Genomic DNA, 16,332 nt, shown 5'->3' on the forward strand with positions numbered 1-16,332 from the left:
CAGACATGGAAAGAAGTTCACTTGCTATTTTTCAAAGCAGAAAATGAATACAGAGTTCCAGACAGTTACTAGTACTCAAACACACAACAATGTGTTTCCATTAATATCGCCATGGTCAATAATCTTGATGACTGTGCACTTTTTTTTGCCATGCTAGGCTATTCATTCAATAAGGATAAAAGCCTTGGCTCCTTTCATATTGACAGATTTCCAGAAAGTGTGTGTATGGATGAGACTGGTTGAAATTTGTTGAGGAAACTGTGATTTGTGCTCCCATGTTCAGATCCTGGATGAGGTGGAACGGCGGCGAGGCGTCTCAGCAGCCTTGGTCTACCCCTTCATGAGGAGTCTGATGGAGTCCCCCTTCCCTGCACCAGGGAAGATTATCAAAGTAAAGACCTTTCTGCCCGGTGCAGGAAATGAGGTCAGAGCTACTTCTTTCATCATGCAGTTGTGTGAAATTTTCTTAGTTAAATAGATCCAGAATGTGATAACTTAAATTTCACATATTTTGTGGTCATTCAGGTCATCGAGCTGAGGCGGCCCACAGACTCCAGACTGGAGCATGTGGACTTTGACAGTCTTTTCAGTTGCCTCAGTGTACGGCAGGTGATACGAGTCTTCGCCTCGCTGTTGCTGGAGCGTCGAGTCATCTTTGTGGCTGATAAACTCAGGTGAGGCTCAGAGGTTGTCTTAGTCCCTCTGCAGTGAGCCTATCATATCCAATATATTATTTAAATGAATGAAAGCTTATTTTCCCTGACACATATTTGATTTTTGTCACACTGAGTTATCTTTTTCCTCTTGCAATGTTGGACGTTTGGTCTGTGACTTTTGTGTTGTTGGAGCCACTGACATATTTTATAGTAAAGTTGCCATAACAAATATTGTGTTTTATGAACAGATGATAATGCAATAAAATAGACTACTACCAAGGCTTTCTGACATAAATGATGTCTTTGGACCTAGGGCCCTGTCCTGGCACACTGTTGTAGTTTTCCATGCCTGCTGGTCATCAAAAACTGAGATATATCTCTTCCAGAAACCTTTCACAGTCTGCCAGCTTGTGTCCATTTATACTAATCCTGGCTGACGATGACAGAATTGCAATAACCTTTCTACACACAGACACATAAAAGTAGCATAATACTGTGGTTTTGTCAGCTTGGGCCGTGTGTTGAACAGTTTGTTGTCAGGCAACAGGTCAGTCAGTTAGGATTCCAGAAGTAAAGTCGGTCACACAATGAGTCAGTGCCAGAGGAAAAGAGGGTGGGGCTGATAAGATGCGATGAGTCTCTTAGGACTTGGTGTCCCAGTCTATCCTCTTGTTACACAAAAGAGAAGGGTACTTTTAGAGCATTGGAGGCGAGGGTGGAGTGGGAGGAGAATTGAGTGGAGAAGTAATCGCTCCATGTATCAAAGCCCAGTTTAAACAAACATCAGTGGGGGCAGTGACTGTGAGGAGAAGGAATGCACTTCCTGTGTGCGCGACTCTGCCCTCTGTGATCTGTGACTGGACTGTCACCGTTTGACTTATGATGCCACGTTCACTCCCTACGTATGAGCTACGGCACTTTATGTGTCCCCGGAGAAAAAAGGCCTAAGTTGCTCATTACCAGAGGTGATAACATCAAGGAGTCATTGGGTGGGAATCAGGCGGTAACTCACGATATGTTGTTATTATTAAATATTACCCAAAACAGGCAATTTGTGATATCTTGCATGACAATCAATAAGGATGCAATGCAATATCTGCATACCTGAAGAGATAAACTTTCTTCCAGAGGGGTGAAATAACTATTAAAAGCTATGTCGTTCACTGCATTATGAAACTTTTGCATGTGGAACAAAGTGCATTCATTCATGGTTTCCAGAAGATGAATCCTAATGACTTTGGTGATCCCCTGACTTTTCTTCACCACCATGATGTTGAAATTTATGGTTGTGAGTCAAATGTCTCAACCACTATTGGAAAGATTGTGATGAAAAGTGGCACACACATTTGTTTTCCTCTCAGGATGAATTGTAATAACTTTGGGGATTTCTTAACTTTTCTCTAGCACCATCATCAGGTCAGAATTTCAATTTCTAACCAAATACCTGGTAAACTAAGCACACTCCCACCAGCCAAATTTTAGCATGCTAAATAAAAAACTATGAGTATTATATTTTTTTATATAATTGTCTTGAATATGCAGTCATGCCTACTGTATATAGCGTGTTTGTGTATGTGAATTTAAATGTCTAAGCATGCTTGCATACATGCAGAACTCCTGTGTTTTGGTTTCTTTTGAAAACTGTGACGGGGCCTCTCTGCAGCATAAATGACTTTGATGATAAAGGGCTGCTCCCTCTGGGGATTCGGTACATAATCCATTCCCAAAATACCACGGCAGCAGAACATGATGTATGTTTCTTTCCCTTGAAATGTACATCCACTACAAGCAGGAAGCAAGAGGAGAAGCCATGTTTGGCAACAGTTTTCTGTCTGGTCTTCTATCTAAGGTTTCTTTGGTGTGCTACATTCCCTTAACTCGTGTAATATTACACTGAAACCTTTTGTTGGTTTTTTTCCAGATAGGTTGTTGACTCGGCATAAAAAGTCTGCACAGACAATTTATTTTCCATCCAATGCCTGTAATAACAAGTTGGATGCCTAATCAGATAAATTCATCACCAGCTACGTCACTCTGTAATTGCTTAACTCGATTGACCTGCAAGGGTTTTGTCAGTGCTGCAGACTTATGTAAACAGTCTCTGTCAGTCCTCAGGCTAGAGTTGAGGACAGTAACCAAATTGTATGTGCATGTCTGGATTTATGTCTTGGCCCAGGAGTGAAATACTTCTACAGTAAAAGTGTAATTGCATATTGGATTTAAATTACTTTCCCAGATAGGACTCCATTTTTAAAGTGATTGAATCCCACCTACTTTGCAGCATTATTTTTTTTATCAGAATTGTCACCCTTAAATCTTAAGTATGAAATATTTCATTTGCAAATATGTCCTGTTGCAGTGGGTAGGTGTCTCACAAATGCATTAAGGAGGCAGAGAAGAAGAGAGAGAAATATAATGAAAGATGAGAAGTCTATGTTTGAGGACGAGGGAGGGGAAGAGTAAAAAGGGAGGAAGAGGAGGGTGCTTGGCTTTCTACATAGAGACTCTCTGGTTTTCCCTTAATGCTGATCATTTTGTTCCCCATCTGTGTCAATAGCTCAAAACTGGTATTTGGCTGCATGATCAAAAGTACACTGTGAAGTATTATGTGTAGGCTATACTGAGGTTGTGGTGTCATTTTTTATTTATTTTTGGGAATAATACAGCAGTCTGAAAGTGAGTTGGAGGTCTGGAGAGCACCCAGCACGTTTTGCAGCTGCTGTATTATGATCAATGGCGTCTGCAATCCTCAGACAAGTAGAATTATTGCCACTGCTGCTGGCACTTTTCTAATCAAAGAGTAGTTAATTTAGTCCTCGGTTATTCACAAATACTTTCTGTAACAAGCTCTGCAGAACTGGCACAAATCCAAAACCGCTTTTAACAACTTAACCGGTTTCCCATGTGGTATTTAACTCCGAGGTAGAGTGAAATCCACACACTGTAAACATGTGGAATGTTTCTGTTTTTCAAAAGGAGACAAGAACGACTTGGCCACTGCCAGAAACTGACCAGCTGATTTTTACATCAGTGTCGTTCTGGTGAATGTTTACAGCCGCACATAGACGCTCACATACACATGTAGACACTCGTATACACAAACACCTGCACACATTCATCTGCACTCTAGACGGAGCCGATCAAACTCAGACGTTACTGTGGTTTAAATGAGAACATGTATGGAGTTTTCCCACCGGGAGGTCGTTTCTCATTGTAAAATTACTTCTGCTGTTGCCTTCTGTGGAGCTGGAGAACCGAGACCAAGAGCTGGTGGCTGGAGATCCTTAAAGACAGGAAGTGAGGGAAAACCATTTGGGGACTAAGAGAGCAGAGAACATTCTGGTAACGGATAAAAATACATCCTGTGCAGCTTGTCACAGGAATCCTATAGGTCTATGTATCCCTGCTGCTTCTTTATATGATTTCTAGGTGTTACTGTGAGCTTGGGAAGAGCTTTAACATTGAAGAATGGTTTTGCGGAGCTTTGCCGAACAGCTGGTGTGTGACAGCTGTGGTTCAGTCTAGTCCTCTTTGTCCTCTGTCTATGGAATCAGTCTCAGCCATGCCAGGACTGGTAGACGCAGTGCTTTGGTAGGGTCGTGAAGCATGTGGTGATACAGGCTTTTGTCTTCCTGCCTCTCTCTCTGTCTTGGACACTGAAATTTTCCCTCCTCCTCTGGGCTTCACGGACTAAGCCTCTGGATCCCCTTTTTCCTGGAGTATCTGCCAGTTCAGCCTCACACACACTAAACCAGGCCTGGCAGACCTAGGAGAGCTAATATGTCAGGATTAGCTCCCAAACCTCAACGGCTCTGCCCCGACTTCAGCTCTGAGGAACTGGTTCTTCTCTCTTTTCCTGATAGTAGAATCATGAATTTAGTTATCAAGTTATCAAATCCAAATTAATTAAATTAATCTTTGTTTTTTTTTCTTTATGTGTTTCTTTGTCTTATTTTCCAACAATCCACATATGGCGATGCTTAAGAATAAGTGAAACTCAGATATGCTCTTCCAAAAGTTTTTCCATCCCGAGAAGTGAATAAAATTGCCATACAAGGCAGATTTTCTTTCCTATGTTTGTATATGATGGCACCAAAATTACAAGACAGTCTAACTCCATGCAGCTCTGTGTGGCTATACTTAGGCATAGCGGTGCTTTGAGCTAAATGCTAATATCAGCATGCTAACATGCGCTAAATGACAATGCCATCTTAGTTTTACATTGAATCATGCCTACATTAGCTACGCAGAGTACAGCTGAGGCTGATGGGAATGTCCTTAGTGCAGGTATTTGGAAAAAAACCAAAGTATTGGACAACATTCGATGGCAATCCACCCAATAGTTGCCAAAATATTTCAGTCTGGACCAAAGTAGTGGACAGACTGACCAACTGACAGACCAACATTTCCATCCCTAGAGTCACTTCTCCTGCATGGATATAAGCCACCATATAACATAGTCAAATCTGATACATCCACATTGCAAACACTGTACTAACTACAAAAATAATACAGCATCATCAAATTCAGAAGAAACGAAACCTAAAATTTCCGTCTGCTGACGCTGTCTAATTAAAATCTTTCATTCAGGATGTTTAATTTTTTGATACTTGTTTATTATTCTCACCTGTTAGTGGACAAGGAGACCAGATAACTTATTCCTCCTTTTGTTACGACCCATGTATGGTCTCTGAGGGTCTGACGTTTTGGTCTGAACGGGAATGTCCCTCTCTCTTTCCAGAGTTGAGTGGCAACCTCTGGTAGCACAGAGTGTTTTCATTGCAAGTTCATCTTCTCCCAAGAGTGTGTGGTTGGGGAGTGAGTGTAATTGATCCTTTTGGTGTCGGTGGTGTGTATGGCCGCGTGTAGCCTGTGGCCAAGGTTTTTTAGAGATCTGTGCCCCATCACTCCCTGTTGGAACTCGTCAAACCCAAGAGACGGGATCTGTTAGGAATTATCAAGCCCTCCTCAGGCAAATAGAAATCAGACGGCCAAAGTAAAGCTGCAAGTGCTTCATGGTATGAGTGATCTGGAAAGGGCCTAAAAAGACTGAACACTGTGGTTACTGTAGCCTTTGGGTTTTCCTTGGTGTAATTCTATTTAACCCTGTCAAGAAAACACATTTTAATCTTAACAATTTGACTCATGGGAAGTGAAGATGAAAAGGCCCTTTGGCTAACATGTAGCCTGAATGATTGGAGTGGAAAAGTTTGTGGGAGTTTTGTCATTTATCTCAGCACATTGATTACGGTACTGATCTGTGTCCTATGTATGTTCTCTGTACGCTGAAACTCAGTGTGAATGAGGTCACATAAAAGGGAGTAACTTCTGTTTACTTGGATGTTCTGTCTGCTGTTGATGACAGCGACCACGAAAAACAGTCCTCATTAGAAGTGTATATATCTCAAGTGGGGTGTGTGTGTGCATACCATGTTTGATCCCTGGTCTTGTTCTTGATCCATACTGATTTAGTGCTCCACTGTTGGTGTGTGTGTATGTGTGTGTTTGTCTGTGTGTATGATTGGACCCACAGTTTATTTTCACTCCCTTTGTGTACATGGACTGGACAGTATGTAGAGGACAGAGGGGAGGAGGGTCAGCCACTGTCAACAAGCGACGGATCGTGAGAAAGACGAGCTGCTATTTGTGATCTCCATTTTATACCACAGCTGTCGGAGTTTAACCGAAGTGGCGCTTTTTTTTTTGTATCGCGTCAACAAGCCTCCAGCTTAACTATAGCAACATGTCAGTGTCACGCCAGCCCTGCAGACAGTATAGTAATGTAACAGTCATGCGTTTTATTGGGCTCACCATTCATCATTGTGGTTTGTAGTAGATGGTGTTAAACTCTGAGAGGGAGGAGTGCAATACATAAATGCAGTAATTTGTCGAAAAATTGTTGTTATGAGAAGTCTTTGAGAGAAATCTTTGTAAAAGTGTAAGAACAGCCTGTTGGATTCTTCTGTCCTTCAGATGATCTGCAGGAAGAACAAAGTGTCAAAGCCAGAGTACATAAACTGCTGGTTCGCCTTGTATAAAAGTAACTGTTTCAGAGAGACTATTTGTGCTATAATAGTTCAGTGATTTGAACATTTTGAGTGATACTATTTTTTTTTTAACAACAACAGTAGTTATGACCTCAGTAGGTGGTATTTTTAGGATAATGTTGTTAAAAGCGTATAAACCACCACTCCCCTTTTCAGTCTGGAAAAAAAAGTTTTTTCATTATCTAGTGAAACATCTGCTCCATTTTGACCATGCTCAGTTTAAACTGGTGTGGCCTCTGCAGGGCGTTGTTATTGTGTGAGTGTGAAGGTGATTAATGATGTGTTTTTTTTTTTTTTTTTTGTCTGCCATCATCAGCACCCTGTCCAGCTGCATGCATGCAGTGGTGGCGCTGCTCTACCCGTTCTCCTGGCAACACACCTTCATCCCCGTGCTGCCAGGCTCCATGTTGGATATCGTTTGCTGTCCCACTCCCTTCCTGGTGGGGCTGCTGTCCAGCTCTCTGCCCAAGCTCAAGGATTTGCCTGTGGAAGAGGTGAGTCCTCCTTATCTGGATTTTCTCTGCCGGTCTACCTCTTTGCAGTTTAGTTCCCAGACTTGTGCATTTCAGCCAATTGTCTCCTAAATTCTTCAGATGTCCCTGATTGATATTCTGTCTTTATCATTTTGTTCTCTGATTGAAGCCAATGATATCAGTGGATATTATTGTCTGGGCTGATAAATTACAACAAAACTGATTTAGAGCAACTTTATTATAAATTGGCCGACTGTTGCTGCGTCTGTTTGACCTCCTCTGCCTCTAGTCTTATTATATCAGGGATCCAGCCAGGTAACTTCCAACCAGAGGAAAGTATTCAAAAATGTGGTCAGATTTTAGACAGCATGATTCAGACCAAAGAAACAGAAAGGTGCATTCATTGTTTTGTTTTTTTGGCCACTTGAGGGTAATGGAATACATTTGACCCCTCTTTATTATAGATAGTAATTTGATCCATTAGTTATATGAAGATATTGATTTGTGCAGCATTAATCATTTTTATTTTTTTATTTTAGCCTAAATTTTAAGATGTGATTCAGTTTTATACTCCTCTGGGACCATAAACTGAATACATTTGGGTTTTAGACTGTTAGATCAGACAATACAAGTCAACAAGGGTTTTGGGAAACATGTAATCAACATTTTACAGACCAAATGAGAATAATTGATAAATTAAAGTATTGCTGCACCAATGACACAAATGATCTGTGAAAGAATCTGCTGTATTTATGTTCATCAATCTACTTATTTACCTGAATAGATCTATATTGAAAGTCAAGCCATGACTCACAACCCCATGAAGTGTCGCTGACCAAAGCAAGTGAGCTTAAGTAGTTCTGGTCTGGGCAGCCGTTACAGAGCCGGTGTGCCAGTGCAGCTCCAGCTCCAGCTCTCTGGCCTCCTTCTCTTTCTAGTTTTGGCTCACAATAAATATTTTAGTAGATGAAGCCCTAATTATTATACAGGTATTAGGTATGCACCTGGTTTGCTGCAGAAAGTTAGAGTTTTGTTTAATTTATCTCAGCATTGGCTAGATAAGATAAGAGATAAGATAATCCTTTATTAGTCCCGCAGCGGGGAAATTTGCAACACTTCTACATATACCTCTGACAGAGAGGTGATTTGTGTGAAATGACTGACCTGTTAAAAATCAGCTAATGTCTTATTATGTCACTTTTCCTGTTGATAATTTGACAAATGACATAACTTAAAAAACCCAACTCTTTTTTTGTATCTGATTTTTTTTTTTGTACCATTTCTTTTTTGAAGGTGATATTTGGTTATTTATTTTACAGATTATATTTTCCAGAGAGCAAATGTACATTTCCACTGTAGGTGGAATAAGCAGTTCTTGTACCGAGAAAAAACAACATTTGAAATACTTCTGAAGAATGATATGCTCTTCTTTTCCTTTTCTCAGGCTTTAATGGTCGACCTGGGAACTGACCGATTCATTCGACAGGTGAGTCTATGAAACTGTACTTAAAGTGAGACTCTATACATTTTGCTAAACAGTGGCCAATTTCCCTTCATTTCTTGAGTCATTTTTGCATTATCCTCAGTTTAAGGCCTGCCAGGGACCTTTCATACATTTCATCCCCTCTATGTAATAAGGGCAAAATGCAGGAAAACAAAAAGACAACATCACCTTAAGTACAATTGTATTGTGCCAACAAGCTTTAAACAAAGAAAAATCTCCTGGTGAAATATGTGTTTTTAATTCTCAATTTATTTTTGTCACAAACCACTTAATGTTAATCTGTAAAATGCTAAACTGATGTGTAACAGTATCAAACAGTCAGCAAACTGTCTGTTTCAGTAATGTATGTTACACAGCAGCAATATGTGTCTACATCAACCATTGTAAGTTACTGGTCATATTAGACCATGTAAGGCTGGAGCTGCAAAAACCCTGAATGTTTTGAGTAGAGTGAGTGTGCTTTCTGTTTCTCATAGAATCAACTTTTTGTGTTTTTTCTTCTTTCAAATGTTACATGGTCGCTTTAAACAGGGCTGTAAAACACGCGGTTCTCTGTTGTAAGTCTGAGCCTTTGAAACCTTTTCTCCAAACATTGTTGTTTATCACTGACTGCAGTGTGTTTTTCGGTTGTTTATAGATGGACGACGAGGCCTCGCTGTTGCCACGGAAACTTCAGGCAGCTCTTGAGCAAGCGCTTGAGCAGAGGAATGACATCATCAGTCAGGACTCTGACAGCGAGTCAGACGAAGGTGAATGAGTGACAAATCATCGCTTCTTACCGAGATGGATTCCTTTTTAATTAGAGCAACAGTTTTTTGTAGCAGAACGCATTTAGTTCAAGTCTCTGTAAAACTCTGACGTCTTCTGTACTGACTCCTCATCACAGTGAGTCACTAAGGCTTTCCTTAGAGATGAGAAAATCTTACTTTTTACGTTTCCTTCTGAGGGTTCATTGTTCTATAGGTGATATGGTAGCAAAAAAACATTGAAACATCCATAAGTTGTACAATTGTGAGAAGAAAAAAATAAACTGTAACTTTTCATTTTCAGATGTCAGATTAATCCCTTTGTCTTTGTGTCTCCAGAGTATAACTCTTTGAACAGCCTGGTGTCAGAGGCCTTTATCCGCTTCTTCCTGGAGACCATCGGCCATTACTCCCTGTTTATCACTCAGAATGAGCGTGGAGAGCGCAATTTACAAAGAGAGACCTTCCGCAAGTCCGTGGCGTCCAAAAGCATCCGTCGTTTCCTGGGTGTCTTCATGGAGTCTCAGATGTTTGCTGGGTTCATTCAGGATCGGGAGCTGAGGAAGACCCGGGCTAAAGGTAGACTGTCCGTTTCATTAGTGTCAGTTGTTTCCATGTCTGTACACATTTCTCTCACATTTCCACCCCTGTTCTATCTATAATACTAACTGTGCAGGAGAGGGCTCTGCAGTAATACTGGTCTCTAGTGGCTGAAAGTTATCATCAACATGCTTTCTCACCACTCTGCTCCTTGGCAGACAAAATAATTGTAACTTCCTGCAATATGAGATGTTTCATTCCTTTTCTTTTTTTCATCCATTGTTTTGTCCCATTGGCAGGTTTGTTTGAGCAAAGGGTGGATCAGTATCTGGAGGAGCTGCCAGACACAGAGCAAAGTGGAGTCAACAAGTTTCTGAAAGGCCTTGGTGAGTCCTGCAGCAGAAACACACAAGGCTAGACTCGTTTCTTTTGTTGAGCAGATTTAATCAGGCTGCTCTTGTTTTTTTCTTAAGCTTTGTTGAAATATCTCACACTATTTCACACTTTTCAAACTTTCATCAGTGTTTAACATTATGTAATTATCAAGGAAAGTGTGTCAAAGCTTCATAATAAGGTTACAAATGTGTTTTACTTGGTGTAACTTCACCTGGATGTTTGAGCTTTGCTGTGCAGAATGATGTTTGTGCAGAGTTTGACACCAGAAGGCTGTTTTAACAATCATCTGCTGAAGGTGGAAAGTTTTCCTTTGCCATCCTGAAATTTCAGTTTAAGGCCTGTAATACTTCATACAAGCAGGATGTTGTGTATTTACCCTGCATTTGTTTAATATATATTTTATTTAAATATTTTAAAACTGGAATCCACACACTTCAGCAGATAGTCTACAATCTTCTTAGATTGTAGACGGATGCCTCGTGGTTAAATCAGACCAAATCCTCACGTAACCAGCCTGGTGTAATCCCGAAATACAGTTTAATAACCTGAATAAAATTTGAACTCTCAGATGTTGATGTATTTAACATATTTTAATAGAATTGTTTTAACTGTTTTCAGGAAGTAAAATGAAGTTTCTCCACAAAAAGAACTGAGGGGAAATCATCCTCGTTTTCAGTCACACAACAAACTGAAGACCTGATGTCTCAAGTCTCTGCATTATGATGATTCTCACCTTTTTATAAAGTTTTTTTTTTAAATAAACATGTACATATTATTTCACTGTAAGCTGGCTGTGATACTCTTCAGTGTATGTTTATAGTACCTTATGAGATAGCGATAGTATGACGGTACACAGCGAGTGAGCCGTAGAGTAACCACTGATGTCCAAGTGTGCTTGTGAAGAGTGTTATCAGGATGTGTGAGTGTATGTGACCTGACATGGGCATAGATGTACAGTTCATATGTTTTCATTTTGCATTATTTCACAACAGTGTTGTCCTCTGTTTAAGGAGTGTAGAACCTATTCGAAAAACTGTACATGCATTAAGACAATGAAGAAAACGATTGTAACTCTTCATAGAGTCTTTTGCAATCTTTTATTAAAAAAAAATGTTAAAATGCTTCAAAGTGCACAGTATTGAGTTTACTAATAATATAAATGTTAAATATTTGTGTGTTGACTATTGCTTAAAGGTCAAACTTTTGACTCAACATACATTTGTTTGTATTTTTCTTACACACATCATCTTAAAAAAACACTTATCAATAACAACATTACAGATGTTCAACACTCTTTATTACTCACAAAACAAGACACAAATCATGTAGACATCATGTTTAAAAACTGAAATATGTAATTCACAGTTTGCCAGATGATATAGAAATCGTCGCTTTTTACATCCGACATCTCAATGACAGCTTCCCCCAAAGCTATGCATTAGGACAAGCTGATATGATCCCAAAAGGCACAGATAGTCTAGCACCAGCTACCACATGCTGCCGGTAACCTTATTACGTCTCTGCACATCACTCTGGTGGCTGTCACTGACGTGCTGTTATTAGCTCTCCTAACTGAGAGGCTCGCTGTTGATTCCAGCCGCCATATTACTTTTTCTCTTCTTGTGTCCTTTATAGCAATTAAGGGTGACATTTGACGTGACATAACTGTGTTCTCTGTTCAGTAATAAGCTGGACACAAATTGTTTATCCAATTTTTAGCTTACATTAGTAATGCACATTTCAAGGTAGTACTACTTTATTTTAATTTTGTGAAACATTAATTTCACCTCCTCTACATTTCAAATGGAGATTTTGTACTTTTACTCCACTAAATTAATCTGATTGACTGTTGCTTTACATATCAAGAATTTACATATAAAACATAGAAGCATTGTGTCAGATCAGTACAGTGTATTTACTGGAAAGGCTGGACCACACACATCAAAACACTTATTTTAGGTAATTGCATCAATGATTTAAAATCTTGAAGAGGACTTTTCCTCAGAGTGAGTACTGTTACTTGAGTATATTTTACGACTAATACTTTGATATACCTAGAAAAATGTTTGAATGCTGTCATTTATGAGAATAATTTTACATGGTGATATTTGTTTTTTAACTACGGAAAATTGTTTACGTTTTCCACCAGACACCAATATTGAAATATGACAGATAATATTAGTTATGACATTCATAAGTGTAGACTTTGTTAAGTGCTAGCTTTAGTTTATGTATAAGTCTAATTGTAGGCGCAGTGATAAAAGGTAACTAAGTACATTTACTCAGGTATTGTTCCCAAGAACAATGTTTAGGTACTTGAATACTTTAAACTACCAAACAGTATATTCAGCTAATCTTTCATGTCTATATGCTGATTTGATGTTGATGAATTAATTATTTTACTTTGGATGATTTAAGTTCAAATAATAATCGTACATGATTATTCAGATACAATTTCTAATGCACATTTTTTTTATTAGTGGTCGAAGAAGTACTAACATGTGATATAAACGTCCTATTACAAGTAAAAGTCCTGAATCAAAAGGATACTTGTGCAAAAGTACAGAGGTACTATAAGCAAAATGTTAAGGTATCAAAAGTTAAGGTACTCACTATGCAGAATATGTTATCACAACAGATACTTGTCACTACTGACAAATAAATGTAGTGGAGTAAAATGGAAGTAGTTTATGTCAAAATTGTCTTATGCTTATAATGGATGATTTTTACATTGGGGTACTGTTATTTCACATATAAAATATATGCATAGGATATAATGAGAAAACTTCTTCCCTCACGTTGCAGCAGTGATATGTCCATGATGCCATTCGTACAAACTGTCCTCATCACATCAAGTGTTACACTACAGCTTTGAGAAACGTCAGAAGTATTGCATGAGAACGAATATAAAGTCTCACGATTAACTGCGAGACTTGGATGTCTCTAAATTTTTTGGCCGGTCTGAAGAGCGACATCCGACGGGGGGGACTCTCACTCGGAGATGCACGGGTCAAGGTAAAAGAAAAAAGAAAAAAAAAACACACTCGCACTTAGGACAGACGCACAGCAGCACAACAGACATGAGTGACAGGCCGACTGAAGTTGAGTTGCTCGGCAGACAGTCTCGGTCACACATCCTCACACGCGCTCACTCTGATGTTTACCTGACATGATGCTTTGCACGAGCTACATACGCACTTCGCGAGCGGAATTCATTTGTTCACAGACACAGTTCGTGGATGCTCTGAGCACCAAACTATCCGTGCGCTGACTTTATGTTTGCGGGGCTGTCCTCTTGTTTTGTTGTGGATTGCACCATGATGCCATAATAGGGGCGTAATCTAATGCGCACTTTCTAAAAAATAATATCCCGCTCAGTGATGCGCTGGATGTGATGTTGCTGATGCAGAGCAGGCTGAGGATGCGGGGGCAGCCGCTTTGCAGTTTGACTGACAGGCTGCTTGTTATTAAGAGGAGCCGTGGTAATAAAGTGCTGTCACAGTGACGCGTTCACGAACAGATGGAACAGGCAGCCAGACGTGTAACATGCCATAAGGAAAATCCCAAATCCCCACAGCGTTATAAACAGTAAGTAATACATAACAAAACTACAGTGTTCTGCTCATACTTCATTGTAGTTTCACCATGACTTCAATGTAACATTCAAACAGAGATAATGTTTTACAGAGATATTTCAGACAGAGTTACACCATTTGACAAACTGGATAGTTGCAAATCAGATGAAAATCTGTAGGCTGGTTTTTTTTTTTTATGTTTAAAGTCAAGTTAAAGCTCCATTTAAATTCCATTACAAGGAAATAAGGAAATAATGTATGGGGGCATATCTGATTCAATTTGTCTTAAAGTTATGGGGGAGTCTTTACTTTTCTAACTTGGGGGTATTTGGAGTTAAAGTTTGTGATTTTATTAAATATAGATTAAATTGACTTCACTCGACTATGACATTCCCATAAATGGTGGCTTCATCAGGGCCATAGCAACGATTTGAGAAATGTTTGTCAAATTCTTCAGTGCAACCTCACCCCCTGATGAAATGCTTGACTAGTCTCTAAAAAAACCTCTAATTGTTGGTTCCCCCCCTTATTTCATTTAGGAATTTACCTTTATATATTCTGTAATTTCTGTCTTTCTCTGAAATCTATTTCAAATTGTAAATAAGATTTAATTTTAAAGTCGTATTTTTGCTTAAACTGTCAAATATAAACCATGAGAACCAGCCTTTAAATCCCACCATAATTTAGATGTTATTCCTCTTGACGTTGTTATTCCTCTTGATGTCATTAAAAACAAATATTTCATGTCCTCAGCGCTATACAGTCGCTGCAGCCCCGGGCTGCACTAAATTGTTCTACTAAATATTACACATAAGATTTTAAATAAACTGAAGTTATATTGCACTTTTCACTTTTTCTTATGCAAAACTTTAGCTAAACATTAGATCCTGCAATTGAACATGTTTTTACTTTAAATTAAGTGCAGTGGTTAACTTAAAGCTGCATTAATCGATATAATCAATGGAAGTTTATATTAATATTGAATTAAGGTGACTACATGTAGACTAATTTAAAAGTGATCACTGACAGAGAAGGACAAACGGTACAGCTTTATGTTTTTTCATGACCTTTTTGTTCGAGCATCATATAACAGTAATATATCTCTGCTTTGGGAAAAGGCAATTTTTGCTACAGAGTTAGCCACAACAACTTAACAAAGCAATAACATGTCAGCTGTTTTGTTCTTCCTCTGTCCCTCGGCGGCTTAACATGCATTACAGACGAGGGTTGTTTTTAAAGGAGCTTTAAAACAAGAGATAACTCTATGCATAAGAGTAATGATGTGACTGCTGTGCAACGTCTCTAACTGTCTGACTTGAGGCTCATGGTGAGATCCCATCAGCTGAAGTAGTTCAAGCACCCCAGAAGATCAACATAATGGATCAAGTATCTCTTGAAAATCTTGTTTCTCTGTGAAGTTGCAACAGCTAAACTAAGCTTTCTTAAGAAGAACTCCTACAATGGGGTTTCTCAATTTTGCATTTTATAAACATGAGGCAAGTGAAGATTTTTCTCTCCAGTTGATGGGTTTATTTGCAGCACAGTAACAAAAATTATCTGAGGATGGAAATAGTTAAATTACATGGTAATTTAAGAGTTGTTGAAGATAATCCTGCTTTCTCTGTGATCTCATCACTTCAGTGTTAATAGGTGTTACATAGGGGGTGCTTTCAAGGGAGAGATCACTGCACAGGTTTCTATTATAGAGACATCCCTTGAGATGGCATGCATATCTTTCGCCGGCTTCACTTAACAGGGCACGGAGAGTTGGCGGGAGGTTTCAGTTTAAAAGATAAATGCAGTGAAGGTTCACAGAGAGACAGTGCACAGTTTGAAAAAGCTACAGAGGCTGAGTGAACGAGAGGCAGGGTGCATTACGACTGACTAATTGTGTTTCAAATTGGGTCTTTAAGCGTAGAATGGGGAATGGGATTGTTCTGAGCTCCCCACTGAAGCACCCAAGGATGAGAAAGTTGTCAGATTTGTAGGTCAGGCTGCAGGGGCTGTTGTTAGGCAGACTTTCTCACAGCTTGAGATGTCTCAGCGGTTTGACGCTGGGTTATACTTGATGGCCAGTGTTTGTTTTAAGTTTTCGATTCGACCCTTTTTAAACTTTCATATTGTCATGTTTTTTTTTGCAGATACAGAGTATTATTAATTCTGTGTCTAAATCCCTTCATCTTTGTCTACAGTTGGCTCCTTTTCTTTCTTCTTATAGTGTGCTCTGCTCATTTTCTCTGACATGTTGAGTTAAAATCTTAATTGATTTCACAGCGTTGGAGGGAATTGCAGGAGGGTACCCTGGTCCCATCTGGAGCTTATCAGAGCCTGACCCGGTTTCGGTGTGCTACGTTAGTGCGTAGCTCCGTTGGGACCTGTTCCCTCCTCGTTGCTG

General features: G+C 39.4%; 1 protein-coding gene across 2 annotated transcripts in view; it reads left to right on the forward strand.

The window, feature by feature from the left end:
• The window catches only part of dennd2b (DENN domain containing 2B), a 42,693-nt gene extending 31,157 nt beyond the window's left edge, over positions 1 to 11,536 (forward strand). For both annotated transcript variants that reach the window (XM_054611843.1, XM_054611842.1), the window contains exons 13-20: positions 284 to 424; positions 526 to 674; positions 7,020 to 7,197; positions 8,621 to 8,662; positions 9,318 to 9,429; positions 9,766 to 10,005; positions 10,266 to 10,352; positions 10,981 to 11,536. In XM_054611843.1, the coding sequence (XP_054467818.1) occupies positions 284 to 424; positions 526 to 674; positions 7,020 to 7,197; positions 8,621 to 8,662; positions 9,318 to 9,429; positions 9,766 to 10,005; positions 10,266 to 10,352; positions 10,981 to 11,015 (984 nt within the window). In that variant the 3' untranslated portion in view covers positions 11,016 to 11,536. The remainder of the gene's footprint in view (positions 1 to 283; positions 425 to 525; positions 675 to 7,019; positions 7,198 to 8,620; positions 8,663 to 9,317; positions 9,430 to 9,765; positions 10,006 to 10,265; positions 10,353 to 10,980) is intronic.
• The last annotated feature ends 4,796 nt before the right edge of the window (positions 11,537 to 16,332 follow it).

This window comes from Anoplopoma fimbria, chromosome 2, assembly GCF_027596085.1.
Source record: "Anoplopoma fimbria isolate UVic2021 breed Golden Eagle Sablefish chromosome 2, Afim_UVic_2022, whole genome shotgun sequence".
Lineage (NCBI taxonomy): Eukaryota > Metazoa > Chordata > Actinopteri > Perciformes > Anoplopomatidae > Anoplopoma > Anoplopoma fimbria.